Here is a 22,758-nt window from a genome sequence, read left to right on the forward strand (position 1 = left end):
CAACACAACCCCGTTAGGTTCCTCACATTTGCATGCTAAGTATTTCTACGAGTGCTTGTCCCGCTCTGATACTATAATGTTATGGACTTAGCTGGTTTTGCCTAAGTCGTGCGGCACCCTTACGTGTCCGTCCGCAGAGGTTAGCCTCTCCGAAACCTCCCATGGTCCCTTAGGACCTACAAAAAAGAAAACAGGTTAGAGAAAACGCCTCACTCGGGATCCACAAGCAAACATTTCAGGAGACACTTCATAGACAATGCAAATTACAAACAGATTTTACAAGCTCTAAACGGTTGGACAACAAAGGGTCAAAATGGTCCATTACAGATCGAATATCTCTCACTGGTGTCCACATGACACAACCTTTATTTACAAGCCTAAGAAGGCCATCAAACCCAACTAAAATAGGGCTGTTAAGCCTTCGACCGTTCCTCTACATGCTGTGCAAAGCATAAACAAACAGAAAGACACAGACATACATAAGTATTACATTAAACATCCTGTTTAGAACTTTGTCCGTGACAGCCCGGTACGAGTGGTATCATTTGGTATTCAAACCTTGGAATTAACTGAAGAACATCATCAACTGAAAGATCAATCTTTAGCTGTTCCAGCTTTATGAGCTGCAGGGATGTTATTGGATGATGTTACAGTTTCCTAATATTTTCCTTTGATGGTTCCTGATCTAATTCAAACACATGGGAAAGGGTGTGGGATGAAGAAATCAACCAGATTTTCTTTTAGTGGTGAGCTGACAGCATGGCATTAGTGGATTCATCTTTTCCATTGATGGATGCTGGTCTAACTCAAACACATGGGAAAGAGTTGAGGATGAGGAAAGCAACCAATGCCTTAGACTGTTGGTCTTAACTTTTGTGTAGAATTGTGTGAGTATTGAGATTTGGTTGTCCATCTGAGTTGGAGACCTAGTGTTTAATGAAAGTGTTGCGTTGGCGTTAAATGGATGCCCATATAATGCTTTATCAGTAAGGCCTGCTGGATTGGGTTGCTTGTTCGTGTTACATGAGTTTTGTGTTGTTAAATAGATTAGCTATGGGGCCCTTATTATTTCTCTGTTATTGAGTTTCCAGCCTCTACTTCATATATTTTTTTTGTTCCACCTTTTCGCTTTCCTGTTATTTATTTCTGAAACAACTTTTGTTTATTGTCTTTGTTGTGACTTTCTCAGTTCTGGAGGTGGGAAATTAATCACTCCCCCTCCTTGAGCATCCTTTTTTTTCTTTTTGCAAACTTCGAGGACTTGTATCGTTACCTACGACTTCAGCAGAAATATTGGATGAGATCCTTCTTATATGACTGCCAATTTTGTCATTTACAGTTTTCAGTGTCCTTTTTCGATGATTATAATACTTCATCCTGTTACTCTGTTTAAAGCCTTAAATAGCTCTTTCGTCAGATCTGGATTCTATGTTCTTGTAGTGCTATTTTCAGAGAACTGTTGTGAACCGTTTAAATGTTGCTTGAGAATGAGCTTCCAGTTGCTTATTTTAAGGGAATATTATATGTTTGTTTGCTAGGAATCTAAAATTCTTTTGAGACTATAACATCTGTCTTATAACCTTATTGATTATCTTCATCTACTGCTGATTACTATCCCGATTTCAATTTTGTTTTGTTTAAGTTTGATACATAGTTGGGTACTCCACAACCTAGAACTCGCATTCTCTTATATGCACTCGGGTGGCGTTAGGTTGTCCACATATTTGGGATACTGTTGAGAGCTGGATTTTATGGTTGAATTCCATTTTGAATTCAACTTGGTAAGTTAGTTACATGGTCTAGTTTTACTATAATATTCTCATAAGTTCTTTTCTGCAGCTTGGCTTGGTCATTGATTTGACAAATACAAATCGTTACTACTCACCATTAGAATGGACGAAGCTAGGTATTAAGTATGTCAAGGTAAGAAATTCATCTTTTTATAGAGCTTTTTTTTCTTTGTAATTGTTAGATTGAGGTACTTAAATCATTTCCTGGTACAGATTGCATGCAAGGGGCGAGATTCTGTACCAGATAATGAGTCTGTGAATTTGTTTGTTCATGAGGTAAGTTCTTTTAGTGCCTTTTAATTATTTGTAATCCTACATAACTCTCAATATTGTTGGGCATACTGATTTATACAATGTGGTGCTGAATTTGTCTCAAATGGACCCCACAACTATGTTTATCTTTTTATTCTTGACAAGAATTTATAGTTTTCTTGGGTATCTTAGTTTGAGTATCACTCAAGGATTACAATTTCAAATAATACTGCCCGTATCGGGTGGGACGTATCGGTTCGTCAGCTGACCGGTAGACGGACTGCCCGTTACTGGATGGAATATATATATATATATATATATATATATATATATATATATATATATATATATAAACGAGACGACATCGCCGAGGTTGCATCGCCTCGGTGATGTCGCCCCGCGTGGGAGAAGGAAAAGGCGATATCGTTGAGGCGACGCGACGTTGCCTTTTATAAATAAATAAATAAATAAATAAATAAATAAATAAATATATATATATATATATATATATATATATATATATATATATATATATATATATATATATATATATATATATGCCGAGCGGTATACCGAACGGTATATAGTATCGTACCATACCAAGCGAATGTCGAAACTTCGGTACGGTACGAAATTTCAATCCTTGGTATCACTATCATGCACATGATTTATCTTCATTTTTGTTTTGGTTGGTTGGAGATAAAATAACCAACTGATCATCAAGATACAATTCTTTATGATCTTAACCCTTTGATTAATTGGATAAAATAATCTGTTGATTGTCAACATGTATGTGCTTGTGCTGAGATGAGAATGTTGAGATGGATGAGTGGAGTTATTCTTGGGTATTGATGGTATTCTTGGGTATCTTGGTTTGAGTATCACTATCATGCACATGATTTATTTTCATTTTTGTTTTGTTTGGTTGGAGATAAAATAACCAACCGATCAACAAGATACAATTCTTTATGATATTAACCCTTTGATTAATTAGATAAAATAATCTATTGATTGTCAACATGCATGTACTTGTGCTGAGATGCGAATGTTGAGATGGATGTGTGGAGTTACTAGGAAAGACAAGAAAAAAATATTTTTATTCGTGAACAACTAGGTATCACTTTAATAGAGGATAAATCATTTAAGGTGGTATAAACATATGCTTAGGAGATCTTTAGATGTAGTAGTCGGAAGAGTTGAAATGATTAATATTAATGGTTTGGGGAAAGATAGAGGAAAACCTAAAAATACTTTAATAGAAACTATGTATAAAGATTTAAGTACTTTAAACCAAGGCTTGCAATACCGAATGATACTGCCCGTACCGGGCGGTATGTACCGATTCATCAGCAGACCGTTACACGAACCATCCGCTACCGAGTGGTACTGTCGATTGAGGCCGTTATTGTCGACAGTGACCGAGGGAGAAGAAAGAGGGAGAAGGTGAAAGAAGACGTAGAAGGGGAAGAAAGAAATAGGAAAAAAAAAAGGGGAACCTGAGATCGATGCCGCTCTCCTCGTCTACGGCGACTTCTCATCCGCGCGCTGGGAGAAGAGTATTGGCATTGCAGGGCGAAGAGAGGCGATGCCTCATCGAAATTTTTTTTTTTTTGGCGACGTCACCCGAGAAGAGATACGACGTCGCTTTTTTTTTTTTCTACGACAATGCCTCGGCGATGTCGCAAATTTTTCTTTTTTTTCTGTGACGTCGCAAATATATTTTTTTTTTCTGCGTCGTTGCTTGAGAAGAGAGGCGACGTCGCCCCGCGTGGGGAGAAGAAAGGTATACCGAGCGGCGTGGTATGTAGTACCGAATGGTATCGCCCGGTACGGGCGGTACGTACCGATCCGACGACATATCGGTATGCGGATCGCTCGGTACCGCTACAGTGCTACACTATTACACTGTGGCAGTGCTGCAGTGTTACAGTGCTATACTATAGTGGTGCTACAGTACTACAGTGCTCGATACACCGGTACTGTATCGTACCGAGTCAACCTCGAAACACCGGTACGGCACGGTATTGCATACCTTGTCGAGCGGTATACCGAAATATACTGCTCGGTATACAGTACCGTACTATACCGAGCAAATTTCAAAATTTCGGTACGGTATGAAATTTCAATCCTTGCTTTAAACTTAATTAAACGTATGACTTTTTACATATGTTAAAGGCGGTAAAAGATTCATGTTGCCAACCCCAAATGATTGGGACTTACGGTTTTGTTATTGTATCGTCAACATTCAATTGTTGATAATTGTAACTTCATATAATAAAAATTTGCTATCTTGTATCGAGTAGGATAACATTTAGGTTTCTACTTGTGATATATTCATTTTCACCAACATAATATTAAATACGGCATAGACATACACAGACGAGCAGAAAATTTTGCTTGTTCATGCATGCTATGAGTGTGAACTATCTAGTATATAGCACAATAATGCAGCATGAGAGAAAAATTGTGTAAGCAGAGGAGAAGCGGTATCATGTGGCAGAGAGGGGGGGGTGTGGACAGGCGGGAAATGACGATGGTGGGGAGGAGGTGATCATGTAGCAGGATAGAGGAGAAACAGAATAGCAGCAGAAGAGGGAGAAAGAGAAAATAAAAAAAAAAAGATGAAAGTGGTTATGATGGATACAAGTATCGGGTGGTCAAGTGCTAGCCCGTTGTGGTAGGTTTAATGGTTGGAGCTTTGTCTCAAACTAGATGGTGAAATTGCCTGGTCTGCTTACCAGTTAGCCTTCAGAACTGTAAAATCTAATCTTTATCAACTAGTGTGGCTAAAGTTTGAATCCATGCTTATTAATATACTTCAGATAGTTGGTTCAGTTTTGGATGTTAGTAAGTTTCAAGGCTTAGATAACATGATTCCCAAAGTTTAAGTCCATTACCTAATTTTTACAAAAAGGTTAAATATAAACCTACTACAGTATCTCATTGAAGGAACCACTGAACTTTTGATTATGCCATTGTGTCATTTCATTACCTCTGAATTTTCATTTCAGTGTAGATCTTTTTTCTCTTTTTTTTTGGAGGACATTGATAGGCAATAGCTTATCCAGTTCATTTTCATTTAGATAATGCATAATTAGAAAAGCATTAGAAAAACAAACACAAACTTTGGGAAGCCCTGAAGACCATCAAATAAAAGAAGAAAAAACAAAGGTAATTTTTCATTTAGACTTACAATCTATGGACAAAAGTTTGGAAATCTATTTAGTCTGCTTTTAAGGCACATTAATATTTTAATTGTTAAATCTCTTCCAAGTACTCTTTAACAGATATCCAGGGTCAGTGTCCTGATTTCTGAAGATCTTTATGTTTGATGTCTGGCATGCCAAAGAGGCAAATCCTTCCAAGATTGTTCTGAAATTTGTTGGAACATTTACAGAATGCTGACTTCCTAATGAGTATTTAAGCCACAAGGGAGAATGAGAGATCCCAGAGTGACAATAAAAAAATTCTAGACATTCAATCCCTGCTTTCACCCGGATAAAAGATGATTACTGCTCTGTGTATAGAGAGCAATGACATCCGGTAGAATTAGAAAGCCAACCATTTCTCACTAACAAATCAACTCTATGGATACTTCCTCTCAAAGTAAGCCACATAAAAAACACTTTAGTATTTAGAGGACAAATTTTTTTAGATGAAACAAATGTGTTTTAGATAATCATGCCATGGTGGCAAAGGGTGTAACCAAAAATAAAACGAAAATTAGATGGATAAAACAGAGAAAGAATTATCAGGAGTATTCACCATAACTGTCAGGAAGAATGAATAGTAGTTGAAACCTTAGAAGAAATATGTATGAGAGAATTGATCAAATGCCTGGGCCCAGATAGAAGATTCTGTATGCAAAGGCTAGGGTCCCCATTTTGAAGAGCCTGAGCTACAGAAACATTTGTAAAATGTCAGGGAATTCTAAAAATACAGGAGAGAATAAAAGGACCAATGATCTTTCTAAATACTTACGGTATGTCCATTACACAGGGTATAAGAGAAAAGCACTTGAATATGGAGCTTAACCACAAGAATAACTTTCCCAACATGAGAAAAGTTGACAGAATTATTTCAGAAATTAATTACTCTCGTAAGCTATTTACTGTGTGCAATCATTCCAAGTAAGGTTCCTGCAATTGAATAACCTGCACCACCCTTCATGATGGTAACTTTAAAATCTTGAGACAGAATTCCCATCTCAACTTGTTCTTTTCCTTTGTAAACTGAAAACTAGGTAACTGGACACCTGTCCTTTTTAGCAATCTTTGTTCTGCACCAGACAAAAGATGGCAGGATTGTATCTATGTTTTTAATTAGTCAATCAAGCAAAAAAATACTTTGAGATAATACTGAATTAGAAAGAGTTTTGATAAGAATGTACTTTTCCAACTTTCCAGCATAGTTTAAAATTTTTTCGTATCAGAGGCTCCCAATCTAATCGGAGTATAAAGCCCTGGTCTTGCAGGTAGCCCAAGGTAGAGGAGGGTGATATTAGAAAGCTGACAGTTCATCATTCCTGCTAAAGTAATTGCATTATTTCCATCACCACCCAAAAGGATAGCTCTTGGTTTGGAGAAGTTTACAGAGAGCCTGGATGTTAAAGAATAATTTTAAAAATCACAATAGAATCCTTCTTTGCGTTACAGAATGAGGCCTGTAATGAGAAAGAATAATTGCAAAGGCAGCAGCAGATGCCCCAAATAAGGGGCATTTCCGAGTCCTAATAATTAAGCCAACTTCAGTCTTTGAGACTACCATTGCAAAGGGTCGATAGCCATAACAAACAGTAAGGGAGAAACATGTTCTCTGTGCCCTAATTAGTCAATCAAGACAAAAGGATGCAGGATTGCATCTAGTTTTTTAGTTAGTCAATCAAGCAAGTAAATACTGACATGTAATGAATTGGGAAATGAGATATGCTGAATGAAAAAGAATTTTGATAAGGATGTACTTTCCCAACTGTCCATCATAGTTTAAAACTTTTTTATTCGAGGCTCTCAATCTATCGGAGTGAAGTCCCTGGTTTTACAGGTAGCCCAAGGTGGGGGAGGGGGATATCAGAAAGCTGACATTTCATTGTTCCTTCTAAAGTAAATGCATCATTTCTATCACCACTCAAAAAGTTGGCTCTTGTTTGGAGCAGTTATTAGAAGGCCCAGACAACAATTCAAAGTGGTAAAGGATGATTTTAAGAATCAATAGTATCTTCCATTTATCAGAATAACGGTCTATCATTTGCAAGTTGCAAAGACAGTAGCAGATGTCCCAATTGAGGTGCATTTCCCAGTCCTATAATTAAGCCAACCTCAGCTTTTTAGGTTACCATCACAAGGGTCCATAGCCAAAACAAACTGTTAGGGAGAAAGATGATCTTTCTGCCTTACAACTCTTTTAGGAGATGATTGCTTTCCTTCTGGTCTATTTGTCAAATGTCCTGTCAGTTGTGTTAAAACTTTCTCAGAATCCAGCTTCAAAATGAGGCCATTGAACTTGTGTTTGACTTCATAATGAATAGGTTCATGATATGTCAATGGAGGATTCCGAACCTTCGATGAACACATATCAAGAAGAGATTGAATTCGAAATGACCTTTGTGAGCAACACAAAGTTTGGAATTGGTCAAAAGTTTAGCCAAGACATTTAAAGGTTCATCGGCTTGAAATCTTTGATATGAACTCTTTCATCCATTTTAAAAGGTTTATGGATGGCTGATACTATCTAGGTAACATTTTTCATGATGGAAGTCTAGAAAGTTTTTCACCTGTCAGAGTTACGGAGGTCCTAGAATATATTATATAAAGCTATAATGAAGGTTATTGGATCAGCAGCTTTATTCCAAGCATGAGAAAACAATAGTCAAGTGATTTAGCATGTGTCATGCATATAGTTCTATCCATTGATACTTTTATGATCATCGGTGAAGAATAGATTTGTATAAAAACCTCTAAAGGCAAGTTTGATGTAGTCCAATTATCTGATGATTCATCCTTAAATATTTATTTGCAGAGTAAAGGTTTTTCCTTTCTTCATTTGCCGATGCTTAGAAAATATTTCGTTGTTTTCATCTCCTTCATCCACCAAGCTTGGTATACCAGTGGTTTTACTAGCTAATTCTTTATGAGCAGCTTTAGGCTTAATTCACTCAAAATGAATCTTTTCGGATTAAGAACAAATCTTTTTTTTAGAGCACACATTTAACAAATTTGAAGCTTTTATGGCTCATGGTGTCAGTGAAAGGATGGCCAAGTGAAAGTTAGATGAAGTTTCTTTTGGGTTAGACTAGGAAGCTTTGGGGAGAACTGAATTTCCTGAATTAAATTCTTTCTGATTATGTGTATTTTTGTTGAGCTTCAACTACAAATTATGAGCTACAGAAGGTATATCTTTTAAAAAAAGGCATACAGGTGAAACTTGTCAGTTATGATGTTTATTGTGATAGTCCTATGACTGCCCTTGGTGGCATTATGCATAGATTGTTAGGTTATGGTTTGGGATTATGTCTATTCGTTGGCGATTTGGGATTCATAATTTACCCGATCTTATTTCTGATATCAGGTTTTACAGTTCCTATCCCGTCAAAGGCACTCAAAAAAGTATATTCTTGTTCATTGCACTCATGGACACAACCGTACAGGATTTATGATCATCCATTACCTCATGCGGACACAGCCAATGCATGTCGCTGAAGTATGCAATGTTGTTATGTTGTAGCTCACAGTTTGGTTATTCATAGACCTATGAAACTTTTTATTGTTTGTTTTGTTTTCTTATTGAACAGGCATTGCAAATTTTTTCTCAAGCACGTCCCCCAGGAATATATAAGCAGGATTACATCGAAGCACTTTATATGTTTTATCACGAGAGTCCTGAGAACATTGTTTGCCCTTCCACTCCAGAATGGAAAAGATCTTCTGATCTTGATCTAAATGGTGAAGCTGCACAAGATGATGATGATGATGACGAGGGTGATACTGCAGCTCGGTTGCCTGTGCAAGTTTCACTAAGTGCAAGTTTCTTTCTTTTCTTTTTCTTCTTTCCTTTCTATGATACTGTTAGCTCTTCAAAATTTTGTATGTCTGCCTGTAAAGTAGCATTATTCGCTGATCTATTCTGAACCATGCTATATGATGAATGGTATCGTCCAAAAGGATATTTTGGGTATCAATGCATAATGTTTCTATCTTCTTTCTGTTCCTCTTGTTCTCTTAGTCCTTTCTGGTCAGTTTTGCTTTTCAAAATGAGTAACATGATTATACATATGCATTATATTGGTGATCTACATTATTGTGTAAATCAAATTTTGAATTATAAAGTATTTCCTTTTCTGCTTTGTATGAGGCAAGGTTTCGGTTTCGGTCCAAGTACATACTGGTGTATCAACACATGATATGCTGGCATACCAGTCAGCACGATGAGAAGAGGGAAGAATGAGGAGTCATATGGAGGAGAAAATATGATGATGCAGCTGGCCGACAAGGCGACGGAGCAGTGGCAGTGGTGGCGAGGCAGTGGGGAGGAGGAATAAGAGATTTGAAGTAGGGAAGAGCCATATCAAGAGAAACAAAGGGTGAGAGTTAGGAGCATGGGAGGAAAAAAAAGAACAAGAAAAGGAACAACTGCCAAAAGCTGTAAAAATAAAAAAAAAGTGGATATGGGCACCGGGTGGTAGGTTTACCACTTGGTACCCTCCATTGCAATCATAAAACCAGACGGTGAGCCTGGTATGGTAGGGTTACTGGGCAGCTGTCTGGTCCGTGTCCCATTCTGTGGTTGATCTGGTAAATACCAGTTGGTATGGATTGGTCCTACCAGTTTTCATATTGATGATATTATGTTCTTTCATGTTTTCTATTGAATTTATCTTGATTGTTTTTACAAAGTTAAGCCTCTTTTAGTTTTGCAAATACACTCGATTGAATCTAAAATTAAATGAATTTCCTTTATGAGATTGGTGCTTGCTCAGATTCTTTGTTTATGATAAGCATTCGTATTTATCCCACTAAATTGATGCAGTTTCACATTCAGTGGCATTTATTGGTCGCTGTGATTGACTTAGAAAATTGCCTAATTTTGCAATTGTGTCCTTTTTTCAGGAGCATACTGACAGCAAGATTTTGACAAATGATGATATTCTGGGTGATGCAATACCAATTGACCAGCAAGATGCCATGCGTCATCTCTGTTATCAAATGCTTGATTTAACAGCTACAGTATGAAATCTTTAGACTTTCCTGTGATTTCTTGTAAACTGTTGTTGTTGTTTTAATCATGTTGTATACATTAAATGTCCACTAAACAATATTGCATGAGTTGTAGAAAGTAGCTGCAGTTAGACTCGAAGTTGGGTCAATAGGTTTATCTGTCTTGTACCGTTTCAGCAATATCACAAATTATGTCTCAGTTTCTTCTCAAGTTCAGTATATTTTTTCTTCTATACTGGTGTTATTTTCGAAGCAAGAACATGTAGCTTGGCAAACTTTGTTTGGACTTTATTTTCAGGACACAGTTGATTAGATTAAAACTACAATAACCTTTTACAGCTTATACACTATGTGGGATGGACCATTTTTTTTCAAATTAGTGATTTACAACATTATGCAAAAAAGATATATATGTTATTGGACTATGATTAAAACCCTTATTCACTGCATTTTCTAATTAATTATCTTATTAGATCACAATTTTTCCATTGTAGGGAAGAGGAAGTGCACAATTTCCTGGTTCGCATCCTGTTTCTCTCAACAGGTTTACATATATTCTTTAGTACCCTTTGTATTCATTTAATTGAAAAATTATCAGGTATTTTTTTTGTTCAAAATTATGAACTTTAGCGTCCTATTGTTCATGGCATAAAATGTAAGATTTAGAAGTGATCAGAAGTTACATTTTAATTAAGCATTGTTTTGGTTTCAGATTTATAAAGCTTATGCTGCATTGTTGTTGATTGTAGTTTCTGGCATGGTTTGCAGTACCGGTCCGTACCGCCCGGTACAGGCGGTATGTACCGGTCTGACAGACTTTCGGTACGCGGACCATACGTTACCGTTCCGACACTGTAGTAGCATTGTAGCACTGCAGCACTGCTACAGTGCTCGGCACGCCTGAATATACCGCTCGGTACACCTGGGTGTACCGAGCGGTATACTGTACCATACCGGTACCGAGCCCAGGTCGAAACTCCGGTACGGTACGGTATTGCGAACCTTGGTTTCTGGTTTATATGTATTGGAGATGACCAGGTGGTTATAAATGTATGGATGATGTGACTTAGTACTGTCTTAAATTGTTTATGGATAATTGGACTCTCAACTCGTAAGTACTGAAGAAACTTTTAGAAATGAAAATTTTGATCTTAGATAATAAAATTGACTGTATGATTCCCCAACTTGGTTTCCCTCTATGAGTTTTCTCTGCATTTGTCAAAAATTTTTAATCTTGTGAACAGCATGTAAGATGCTTCATGATGAAGTCTGTGTTCATGTACATGCTCAAGTACCTCGCCCATGAAAGTGCTGGATAGATGGCTTAAGGATCAAATATGTTGTAATACACATTGCACAACTCTGCTGACACAGGGCAAGCAGACGTTGTGATATTCATTTTGTCTTACATTTTTATTTATTAAGATTCATATTTGCTTAAAATAAGAGATTGATTTTTAGACTGTATAACATGACATGCAGGGATAATCTGCAACTACTAAGACAACGGTATTACTATGCTACATGGAAAGCTGATGGAACCCGGTATATGATGTTTATTACCAATACTGGCTGTTACTTAATTGATCGAAACTTTTGCTTTCGGAGGGTTCAAATGCGGTTTCCTCTGAAAAACCCTGCTGAGGTAAATTCATGTGGGTTTCTCACAAACACAATTTGAACTATTATATTTGATCTAACCTGCTTGTTTTTTCATGCAAGGGTTTCCATAGCGGGACATTGATTGATGGCGAAATGATTATTGACAAAATCCCAGATGCAGGGCTGAAGAGAAGATATTTAGCATATGATTTGGTTGCATTAAATCATCACTCTGTTATAAAGGTAGGGTCTCATTCTGTATATTATATGTGCCTCATTGAATTTTTGATAGAATTAATTAGTGGGTTGCTTACACATAATACACCTATTGTGCTGTCCTGTTTGGCTATATTTTGCTGCTGGAGTATTAGGATAATTGTTATGATGGTCTACATTTCTAGAGTAGTTAGCATGATTCCTATTTTGTGCATCATGTGGGTCACTGGTTCGAGCTAATTTGCACTAAAGGTGGCACTATATCTTTACATAACAAGCATGACAAGGCATGCTAAACACAAATATGCCAAATTAGAAAATGAAATGCTAATTATTATTAACTATTTATTTACCACATAACTGGGCCATAATGTGTAGATTATATGCAACATTCACAAGCTTGGAAGAGTTCAAAATATTATATCAAAGTAGATCCAAGCTATTGCTTCTGGGCTCAGCCTAAATTAATATGCCAATTATGCCTCAATTTGATTGCTCATTAGTAATTGTATAAACTAACTCAAAATTGGCAAATTAACTTAGTTAATGCATGAACTGTTCGGTTTTGCCCAAGCAAGACTGGTAATCATGCAAAGGCATGTAAGCAACGAAGATTTATGTAGATCTGGGCTAGAACCATGCAGATCAGGTGTTGGTTTAGACTGCATTTATGTAGATTTTATCTAGATCTACAAAGATTTGGCCAAGTTGTAGATATTGGCTAGAATCAAGCAAAGGAATCCTATCTTACAAGTGGTTGATCACACATAAATCAGTCCTTGATGAGAGAGGTAATGCATGAAACAAATATTAAAACTAAAATTCTGGTTAACAACTTACCTTAATTGGAGAGAAAAATCTTCTTTCTCAGTTTCCAAAGCTTATAACTGGAGGGATGAATGAAGTGAAGAGAATATGGCTGTGAGCTTCAACTGGGTATCTTTGGCTTAAGTTTCAGCTAAGATCCCCCTTGAATGAGTGGGAGTTTTGAACTAGGTGGTAGGCCCACCACCGGGTACAAAGGCAGCACCGAGTAGATATCAGGCTGTAAAGCTTAATACAAGTTGGTGCTGCACAGTAAACCCTGTTCCACAAATTTCTGTTTGAGCTGGCGGGCAGTACGTATTTAGGCTCTTGCTAATAGATATTCTATGTAATAAATAGTAGAATCCTTTGTATTGCCCAATCAGGATGGGCATGGATTGGGTTGACTTAGACTAGTTGGTGCTGGTTTTTTGTTGGGATCTAGTGGGGTCTCGAATCAACTCTAACCATCCATGTTGGTTTTGATTGAGATTTCCTAACCTAAATTAACCCTAAATCTGAAAAAGTAGACCAAACAACCTGTCCAGTTGTTGGTCATGCCACATATGTTCAGGTTGAACACAAGCTAAGGTGCAGTCCTAATGAACACAGTAAAGTTTATTGTGCATCAGCTAGTATTTCTTGTTTTTAGTACATTTGTCTCGCCTAACTTTACAAAGTCCTTGATGCTTTTGATGGCAACTCCACCCCACACTCCCAGCTACCTCCATCCCCAAAAAATGGATAGACAAAATTAGAAAAAAGGATGCAAAAAAGTTCTAGTTAAAAATGAATTTTCCTATGCCTTACCAGTAACGACTGCATGATAATATTTTGGAGTTCATGTCCCCTTTGTTAGTGCATATATCTTCCAAATCTTTGCCTACAATATATATATATATATATATATATATATATCTTGTATTCCCTATCTTCAAACCAGCCTTAAGGTCACTTCTTTTGAGCTTCTCTTCAATATGAATTGGGCCATTCTACTCTTTCTTATAATTTCTTTTGGTACATTATTACCTATTAAGTTAATTCTTCTATTGATGCTCCCAGCTGAACTTTCATCCTGTTTATGTCATCTCTTAATCTTTTTTGTAGAAAAAAGAATGGCTAGGAAAGGAGCCATCTGAATCTCTTTAGCCAATCAATTCATCACTAAGGTGTTATAATCAAGATCAGAGTTACAGGAATGCTTGAATCTGAATGTAATTAGAGATATTGGGATATGACCAGGGCAAGTATCTGCTAAAGATAATTCTGCTTAAGAGTAGGATACAATGACTCTCATTAAGCAGATAACAGGAATCTAACCAGCTTAGCTAATGTGGGTGTTTCTCTCATCTTACTCGAAGTTGATTTTTTATTACTTATTGGAAGATCAAATTCTAATAATTTGGTTGAATTTGCCCTTTCTTCTGGATGTGGCTATATTTCTCTGCTGTGCAGATGGACTGCACTATCCCCCGCCTCTGATTTGTGGGACATTTGACTACCTCTAATATTTTCAAGTTTATTCCTGAAGATAGAGTGATCAAAAGCAACATCGTGGTCACAGATGCTTGCTAGCGTTTAGCTCTGTGTATACATTGAATCTTTCTTTACCTCATTTAAGATAATCTAAAATGATTCTAGCAATAAAATAATAAAATGTTTCCTGTTTCTGCTGTTATTACACACTGTTGACATATTGGCTTGCTTTTCTTTGTAGCTTAAACGCCCTTTATACTTCATTTTTTGTTAAAAAAGGGGCTAAACCCAGGGCATGAGGCTTTCATCATTGCATGGGTCTGGCTAGGATTGATTTTGAATTAGCGAGAGAGAGATTGTCCTTGGTGAATGTGTGCATTTTATTACCTTTCCAGATGTATAAAATATTTTGATATTTCTTTCTTTTTTGTTAGCTTTCTGTGTTTAACCAAGTCTGATCAACTAAATTGCATCTGGCTTTTGTTGCTTGTGGATATTATCTAGGTTGTTTTCTTCACATTTTTATCCTTTGTGTTTCCAACCCTATATTTTATTCTATGTGGTAATTCAGAAATTTCTGTCTTAACTTTTTGATTTATATACTGAACTTTTTCACATTCAATTATACAATATTTTCTGTTGAAATAAGTTAAATTTCTGTAAGTGACAAACATATTATTTTATCCTTTCAGTTAGTTTTCATGTATTTCAATTTTCTATCTCCTGTTTCTTTTATAATAAAGGTGTGGCGTGCATTAATTCATCATGTCATCTTACCTCTTTTTTTGTTGATGCAGTTGCCCTTTTCTGAAAGGTGGAAACTGCTTGAGGAAGAAGTAGTTCGACCACGGAACAATGAAAGAAAACAATTTGAATTTGAGAGCAAAGGGCACCCTGTTTATAGATATGACATGGAGCCATTTTCAGTATGTAATTGAAAGAACACATCAGTTTGGTATTCTGACGTGCAACATGTATTAATATCCTAGTTTTAAACAGGTTCGCAGGAAGGACTTTTGGTTTCTATCAACTGTTGCTAAACTCTTAAAGGAATTTATTCCAAGGCTTTCACATGAAGCTGATGGCCTTATATTTCAGGTACTTGGTTGTCTTTAGTAGAATTTGTATATTTGCTCTGCAATATCATGATGGTAATTTAGACTATGCTTTCATTTCTAGTGCAATTTGATTCAAGGATCGTCATTGGATTTGGGAATATATTTCCAAATAGTGGTTTATACTTTCACATGTTTCTGATATGGGTTTGTTTAACTTTTTTAATTATTGAATTTCAGATAATACCCAATGATATCAGGAGATACAGGTAGGTGTACCGTTGAGTATAATAATGCTACCGTACCGGTCTGATAGGTTTCCAAAATTAATATCAGACTGAGATTTAAATTCTTGATGTTCAATGCCATGTCATGTCAACCACTTGGGTCATCAGCAGCTGTATGGTTTTCATAATATGTTACATGGACAGACGTCTATTCCTTTTTCTGGTCTGTTGGCAATTTATGTACCATGCTGCAAATAGCCACAGATCAGCAAGAAATCTTTGATTAAAAAAAGAATTATGAGGCAAGACTACTTGTTTTAAAGGAAGTTAAAAAAAAAAAAAGAAAGTTCATCATCTAAATACTGTTGCTTGTAAGGGTCTAGAAGTTGATCATATCCTTTTATATTTTTTTGTTCATAATTTGTGGGTCTGCATTTCTTCTAAGTGTGATTTACAAGAATTATTTTAGTACAATTATTGTCATAACTTTAGGTTACTTTTACAAATTAGTCATCGTTTGTTGGACATTAAGATGGAAATATATTTCTACAATCTCATGTCATTTTGTCATGACCTGTTGGCTTGCATGCTTTCAGCAAGTAATACATTCTATTGAAATGACAATTAAAATAACAGTTAAGCATCTCCAAGTAAGAGATTGAACTTCTCAAATTGTACTTGTATAGTTGAATGTCTGAAAGACTGCTATTTCTTGAGCTCACTAAGTTCTAATGGTGAGTTTGTTGGCACATTGTCTTCATGCAAACATTTGGTAGCAGTTGGCTTTTAGTTTAATTATGAGAATGATTAGCAGAAACTGCAAAAGGAGAGCAAATATAAGAATTGATATACCTGCTTATTTGCTATTATTCATGCTTTCTTTTTTAGTAATGTGGTACTAAATTGGTGACTATTTCTCCATATGTTTTAATTAGGATGGAGCTAATTTAGCAGTACATTATGAATTTTGGCAATCTAGACATCTCCTAATGCATGTGTTCCCCATTGCAAATGAGAAACTGCAACCTCCTAGGGCTGTTATATAGTGTTGGTGCTTCTAAGGCTGGTGAACATTTGGAAGCCAGATGTCTTTTGTTAATTGAAGCAGGCTTGCAAGGCATTGAAATTATGTTGTTTCTAATCATTATTTCAAACACATCATTGTTGATAAATATTGTGAAACCCTAAGAAATTAAAAGGTCTTGTAATTACTAGATGAACCTTCTACTATGTATATAGTAGATAGCCCATATTTTAGATCATCAACTGGCTGTTCTATAGATTTCAGTTTCAGGAATGTTCTACTCTGACACAATGTTTCAACTTTAAGCTTAAAAAGACATTTGAAATCAACTTGTATTCTTGGGACAAGTTTCTGGAACTTCTTGATACTTGCTTCATCTAACACAATGCCAGTGAGTGATTGTATACTGCTAAGTTTTGTTCTCATCTTAAGTGAAGCATAGCTACTGTGAATGTAAACTCACATAAAGCTATGCAACAAGAAATAAATGTAGATTTATTTTGAGTTGATGATTAAAATTACTGAGGTTTGGTAAAATGAAGTTCTTATGCCTGCAAATCTCTTGTTTTGTGTTTTTTAATTACAACATTATGGTGAATCCATACTTTTATTACTTCTATGAAAATAAACTTCTAGATATAGGCATCTCTGTTCTTGAATGGATATTGTTTGAACACTGCCTTATTTCCATTTAATTTCCGCACCAACATTTCCATTTTATAGTATGTCCAATCCTTGCAACCTGGAGGCATTAACAGGATGCCAATATTTGGATGCCTTTTGACTGTTTTCTTGGTCCATATCAATATATGTATCAGTGATTGCAAAAGGCGCTCGGGCGCTCGCCTAGGCGCTCGGGCGAGGCGAGGCGAGGCCTGAGCGCCTCGCTAATGTCCCAGGCGGCGCGCTTCAAACAGGCGCCGCCTGGGCGCTCGCCCGAGCCCAGGCGCTGGGCGCTTCGGGCGAGCGCCTGGGTAAACCAAGGCGACCGAACCAGAATTTTAGGTCTGGTTCGGTCCTGGTTCGGTTGTTAGTTGGTTCAATCGAACCAACTAAACCGATATAACCCCAACCCTAACCCTAACCCAACACTAACCTGTTGCCGCTGCCGCTCTCGATCGTGATCGCGATCTCGTCGCTCGCTGCCGCTGCTCCCGCTGACGCTGCTCATCGCTGTCGCTGCTCGCGCCTCCCGCGAGCCTTCCCGTTGCTCGCGCCTCCCGCGAGCCTTCCCGCTGCTCGCGCCTCCCGCAAGCCCTCTCGCTGCTCGCGTCTCCTGCGAGCCTTCCCGCTGCTCGTGCCTCCCTCGAGCCCTCCCGCGAGCCTTCCCTCTGCTCGCGACTCCCGTTGCTCGCGCCTCCCGCGAGCCCTCCCAGTTGCCGCGAGCCCTCCCTCTGCTCGCGACTCCCGCGAGCCCTCCCGCTACTCGCGCCTCCCGCTCCCGCTCCCTTTCCTTTTCCCCCCGCCGCTCGCCGCTGCCGACGCTGTTTCCTTTCTCCGTCAAGCTCAGACTGCTCAGTATACTCTTAAATCTTAATATTAAGTTTATTTGAATTTTGAAATGATTAATTTTCATTAATAGATTAATAATATATTATTTTGATTTTAATGTTATTAATTTTGTGATTTTGTATCTTAGATTTTTTTAATTTAATAGCATATTTTTATTTTAAATTTTAAATAATTATATTTATTAATTATATTATATATTTTTATATTTTAGCGCCTCGCTTCGCTCGGGCGAGCGCCTAGCGCCACGGGCGTTTTTGGACCTTGGCGCCTTTTGGTGCCTAGCACTTTTTAAATCACTGATATGTATGAAACTCCACTCTTATTTCACACCTAAAAACAGAATAGATTTAATTATTGAAGAATATTTGATCTAAGAATTGAAGATGAAATAAAATGAATTGATCTAAAAAATGATGTCCTCAGTGATCATCTGTGCACTTAAACCAGCAGTGATGTCAATCTGTAGGTCTGGTCATGGTTAAATAGCTGGTTTGGTTAGATTCTGTCAAAATGGGTCAAAGAGATAAATCACATGGCTGAACTGTTACTATCAAAGAGAAAGCAAGAAGTAGGGTTTGAAAGCTCCTTTGTATAACAACAGTACACAAATGATAGATTTATTCAGATTTGTACATCTGAGTCCCTTATGCTAATCATTAACACAATTGATTTGAAGTGTTAGGATAATCTAATGTAGTGCATTTAAGTTCAGTTGTAGAATAAATTATATATTGATTTCTTTCTTTTCAATTTCAGGGATGGGATGATCCATATATACCACGTACACATGAGGGTCTCCTAAAATGGAAATATCCATCAATGAACTCAGTTGACTTTCTATTTGAGGTTTTCACATGACTTTTGCTTTGTTCTTTTCATTTTTTTTGTCTGCTCAGCATGCTATTGATTAGTTTTTAGATTATTTATCTATAACTTGGTTGGATATTTTGTCTGATTTTTGCAGATTGGCAGTGAGAACCGCCAGTTGCTTTTCCTTTTTGAGAGAGGAAAAAAGAAACTCATGGATGGGGCACGTGTTTCGTTTGCAGGTGATGAATTTGGTTATTTATCTTATATTTTGGGAAAATTTTGGTATGTGCTAAGACAATACATTTATATTTACTAGTTCATGTTCTTCCTTTCTTGCTGCTTAATAAGGTTTGTTTCCTAGTATTATTGGCATTTCAGCATTTCTTGAATGTACTTTTGATACTTAATGGATGAGTGGCATGAGCTTCTTTGTTTGACTTAATATGCTCTTTATATTGGAGCAAGCAACTTTTTTCTACTAGTTATTCATGTTGGAGAGTATACCCTGGTGCATGATTCGGTTGTCTCCTGTTGGCATGGCTGTCATGGTTTTGATTGTAAAAATAGTTATGCACGTTACAATTATGGGAATGTTACACAATATATTGGCCCTTTTTCTTAGTGACTGATATATCTGAGAAAGAACCTGACTTTAAGATTATCAAAGTTGATGACAGTGCATGAGGCCCTTTCCACTATGATATCGATGGTGGTTTTACCTATTGTTATTTCCACAAGCAGGGAGACCATGTTCACCATTATGAGAAAGCATTCAATACAGAAGTTGTCTGAATTTGGTTGAATATAGAATTATTTGGTCCATAAATAACTGACTTTCAATGCAAAAATTACTATTTCCAAAACCACCTAGTAAATTGCACAAAATTAAAGAAAAAAAATCAAGAAATGCCTCTTGTTGACTTCTAGATGGTGGTTATATGTGAGATAATTGTTATCTTTCAGCTGCATAGTTCAGTATAAAAGGTAAAAGAAATCAATGCTATTTCGATTCGTGTTGATTATCGATCAAAGAATGTGACAGTGTGCAGACTGCAGAATATTTTCAAACCATGTTGGTGTAGGTGTTGGCCTTCTATTCTGCAGTGACAATTGACATGAATGACAATGCTTGTGCAGTAGATTGAGATCTCAACCATGTCCATCAAACCAGAAATTTAGTAGGTGTTGATGGGTGGTCTTTTAGGTTTGCACTGGTCTATACACATGACAGCAAGATTGAGTGTTGTTGCACTATATCACACATCTGAGTTCCCAGTCATAGGTTCCTTCTTTTATCGTGGTTATTTTTATTTGGTAACTGATTGGTTTTTGGGGCAGTGGAATTCCCTGTGGAATTTGGTTTGGAAAGTCTCAGTGGAGTGGGACTTCATCCATTTATGAGGTGTCTTTTGATCAAATGGCATAGAATATGCTGTGTTCTGGTCATGCATGGGCATGCACCTTTTACTGACTGGCATTATGTATGTTGTTAAGAATTCCATAAGTGTCACTATCCATAAGTTCAAAGGCTCCATTTTCGGTATGATGTCAGCTAGAAGCATAATTGTATGGTAATTCACGTTTATCTGGTAAGGGGTATAATCAGCAATTTGACAACATAATTTAATTGTGATATCAAGGGAATCTAATAAAAGAGATCTTTCTTATAGGATGAAGATGGACCAGATATTGACATATTCAAATTCATATCCAGAGTTCTACAAACTGGAAGGACTCATTTTATACATACTGCTTCCCAATGGAACAGAACACGGACTGCCCAATTTTGGGTGGTCCATAAGTGATATAGAGCTTACCATCCAGTATTTCTTTTTTTGTTTTGTTTTGTTATCTTCGACTTGCTTTATTGTCTATTTGTTCTTTCTTTGCACTTCTTTTTCATCATCTTCTGGCTTTAATGGAAAAGGATTTTTGTTGCCTTAAAAAAGGCTTGGTGAACTTAATATGCAAGTTGTTTATTTTTATTGTACTGTTTCATGGGAGAGGGCCAGGCTTGATGTCACTATAAGTTTGCTCCTTAGCAGCCTATGTTGACCAGGATTTGTCTTATAAATTTGCTTGTCCGCTTGGAGTAAGCGAATATACATGGACTTTTTCCAAACCTCATATTGGCGAGAACTTTATGCATTATCCTTTTGTCTTGGGTATTGCTTCTAAGTATCTAGGCTAATGCTCTAGAACTGACTACACAAGACAGATTATATAGAGTGCCTACGAGTTACCTATCTCCCTAGGCATATTCCTAAATGTTGATTCCCAGGCATATCATTGAAGCCTTTTCACAAGGTGGTGCAGCCCTACGTATTAGTCTAGGCAACTGTTTTTGAAATATAATGCTTATGGAGAATTATCAGAAATCAGGGCCTGGTAAATATCACATTAAGCCATTAAAGTTATCAAGCGGGGCAACTGTTAAAGAGTGACAAGAATAGTGTACAATGAATAAGTACTCGATGAGCTCTGCAAATGTGTATGTGCTCTTAATATACATTCAGTTAAGTTGGACACTGAACATTCAGCATAGCTGCACGTTAGCCATGATAGAGTCTGTTTAGCATATTGTATTTAAACTAATGCACATGCTTGCATTAGTTTCTGGCTGTAGTTTTTGTTTTAACTTTGCCTGCACTATTGATTTGGACTTTATAAGGTACATTTTCCTTCTTAGCTGTAAATTGTATGCTTAAAACTCATTCTTAAAACTTGTATAGGCGAAGAGGACATCGCAAGCCTTTCAGGAAAGATCGTCGAATGCTCCTGGGATGCACAAGAAGGCTGCTGGTCATGCATGCGCATAAGAACAGATAAAGCTACACCAAATGATATCAACACTTACAGAAAGGTAAGTATATATATATATATATATATATATATGTTTGTCAGAGGTTGCATTCCTTATCAGTGCATATCTATCTAATTCTGCTGTTTGCCGCAACAGGTGATGCGCAGCATTAATGATAACATTACAGAAGAAGTTCTCTTGAATGAAATTTCCGAAATTGTGCATCTCCCAATGTATGCAGATAGGATCGCACGGGCACAGCAGCTTCAGCACAGGCAAAGGTGAAACCGGTTTCTGTACCTTAGCAGCTACCCTCGAGGATTGGAGACATTAATCAGAAAAAATTACCCAATTCTCATCATTGGCTTGCTGTTCACTGGCTTGTGTAATTAGTAGTGGGCAGTTTGGTTATTGCTGACAGCTCAAGTGCTATACCAGCCCCCATTGTATATATACTTACTGTCTTCGTGTAAAGTAATCATTTTTCTTATGTTTTCTTTTTTTTTTTTGTATTTTCATTGCCAGTTGAGGAAATTTAGAAGTTAAAAGGAGATGAGGTATCTAGTAATGGCGGACCCTTTTATGTTTAATTACTACCCAGATATATTCAAATAAACAACAGTGAAGGATTGCAGAGGTCTCTTATATTTGATTCTGCCTTTTTTTATTCCCAGCAAATCATATCTGAATGTACTTGGTAATTCTGGATTCCAAGGGTTTGTTTGCATTGGCTTAACAATTATATTTTACTTGATTAAAACTGTCAGATTTTGTCATGACATCCAATAATTTTTAATTCCATTTGATTCTAAATGAGTTCTCAGGAGAATGGAAGGGAAAGAACACTTACATCTATCTACAGGTGCATTTGAATCTTCAACCACATTACTCTTTGATCGATCTTTATTAGATTACCATTCGCTAAACTTCCATGTCCCCACTACCTCACCTTAGGTGGTGTTGAGTGCACACATAAA

General features: G+C 36.9%; 1 protein-coding gene across 3 annotated transcripts in view; it reads left to right on the top strand.

Annotated features, from left to right (window-relative positions):
* The window catches only part of LOC135617516 (uncharacterized), a 42,856-nt gene extending 20,585 nt beyond the window's left edge, over nt 1-22,271 (top strand). The window contains exons 5-18 of one of the 3 annotated variants that reach the window (XM_065117837.1): nt 1,840-1,923; nt 2,004-2,066; nt 8,607-8,738; nt 8,830-9,057; nt 10,145-10,261; nt 10,747-10,796; nt 11,735-11,897; nt 11,975-12,097; nt 15,148-15,276; nt 15,350-15,448; nt 18,925-19,014; nt 19,133-19,217; nt 21,711-21,841; nt 21,938-22,271. In XM_065117837.1, coding sequence (XP_064973909.1) covers nt 1,840-1,923; nt 2,004-2,066; nt 8,607-8,738; nt 8,830-9,057; nt 10,145-10,261; nt 10,747-10,796; nt 11,735-11,897; nt 11,975-12,097; nt 15,148-15,276; nt 15,350-15,448; nt 18,925-19,014; nt 19,133-19,217; nt 21,711-21,841; nt 21,938-22,066 — 1,623 coding nt within the window. In that variant the 3' untranslated portion in view covers nt 22,067-22,271. Of the gene's footprint in view, nt 1-1,839; nt 1,924-2,003; nt 2,067-8,606; nt 8,739-8,829; nt 9,058-10,144; nt 10,262-10,746; nt 10,797-11,734; nt 11,898-11,974; nt 12,098-13,981; nt 14,104-15,147; nt 15,277-15,349; nt 15,449-18,924; nt 19,015-19,132; nt 19,218-21,710; nt 21,842-21,937 lie in introns of those variants that run through there. The other 2 variants (XM_065117838.1, XM_065117839.1) reach the window with 2 other exon arrangements.
* Nucleotides 22,272-22,758: the final 487 nt, after the last annotated feature.

The sequence above is a fragment of the Musa acuminata genome, chromosome BXJ2-7 (genome assembly GCF_036884655.1).
Source record: "Musa acuminata AAA Group cultivar baxijiao chromosome BXJ2-7, Cavendish_Baxijiao_AAA, whole genome shotgun sequence".
In the NCBI taxonomy this organism is placed as follows: domain Eukaryota; kingdom Viridiplantae; phylum Streptophyta; class Magnoliopsida; order Zingiberales; family Musaceae; genus Musa; species Musa acuminata.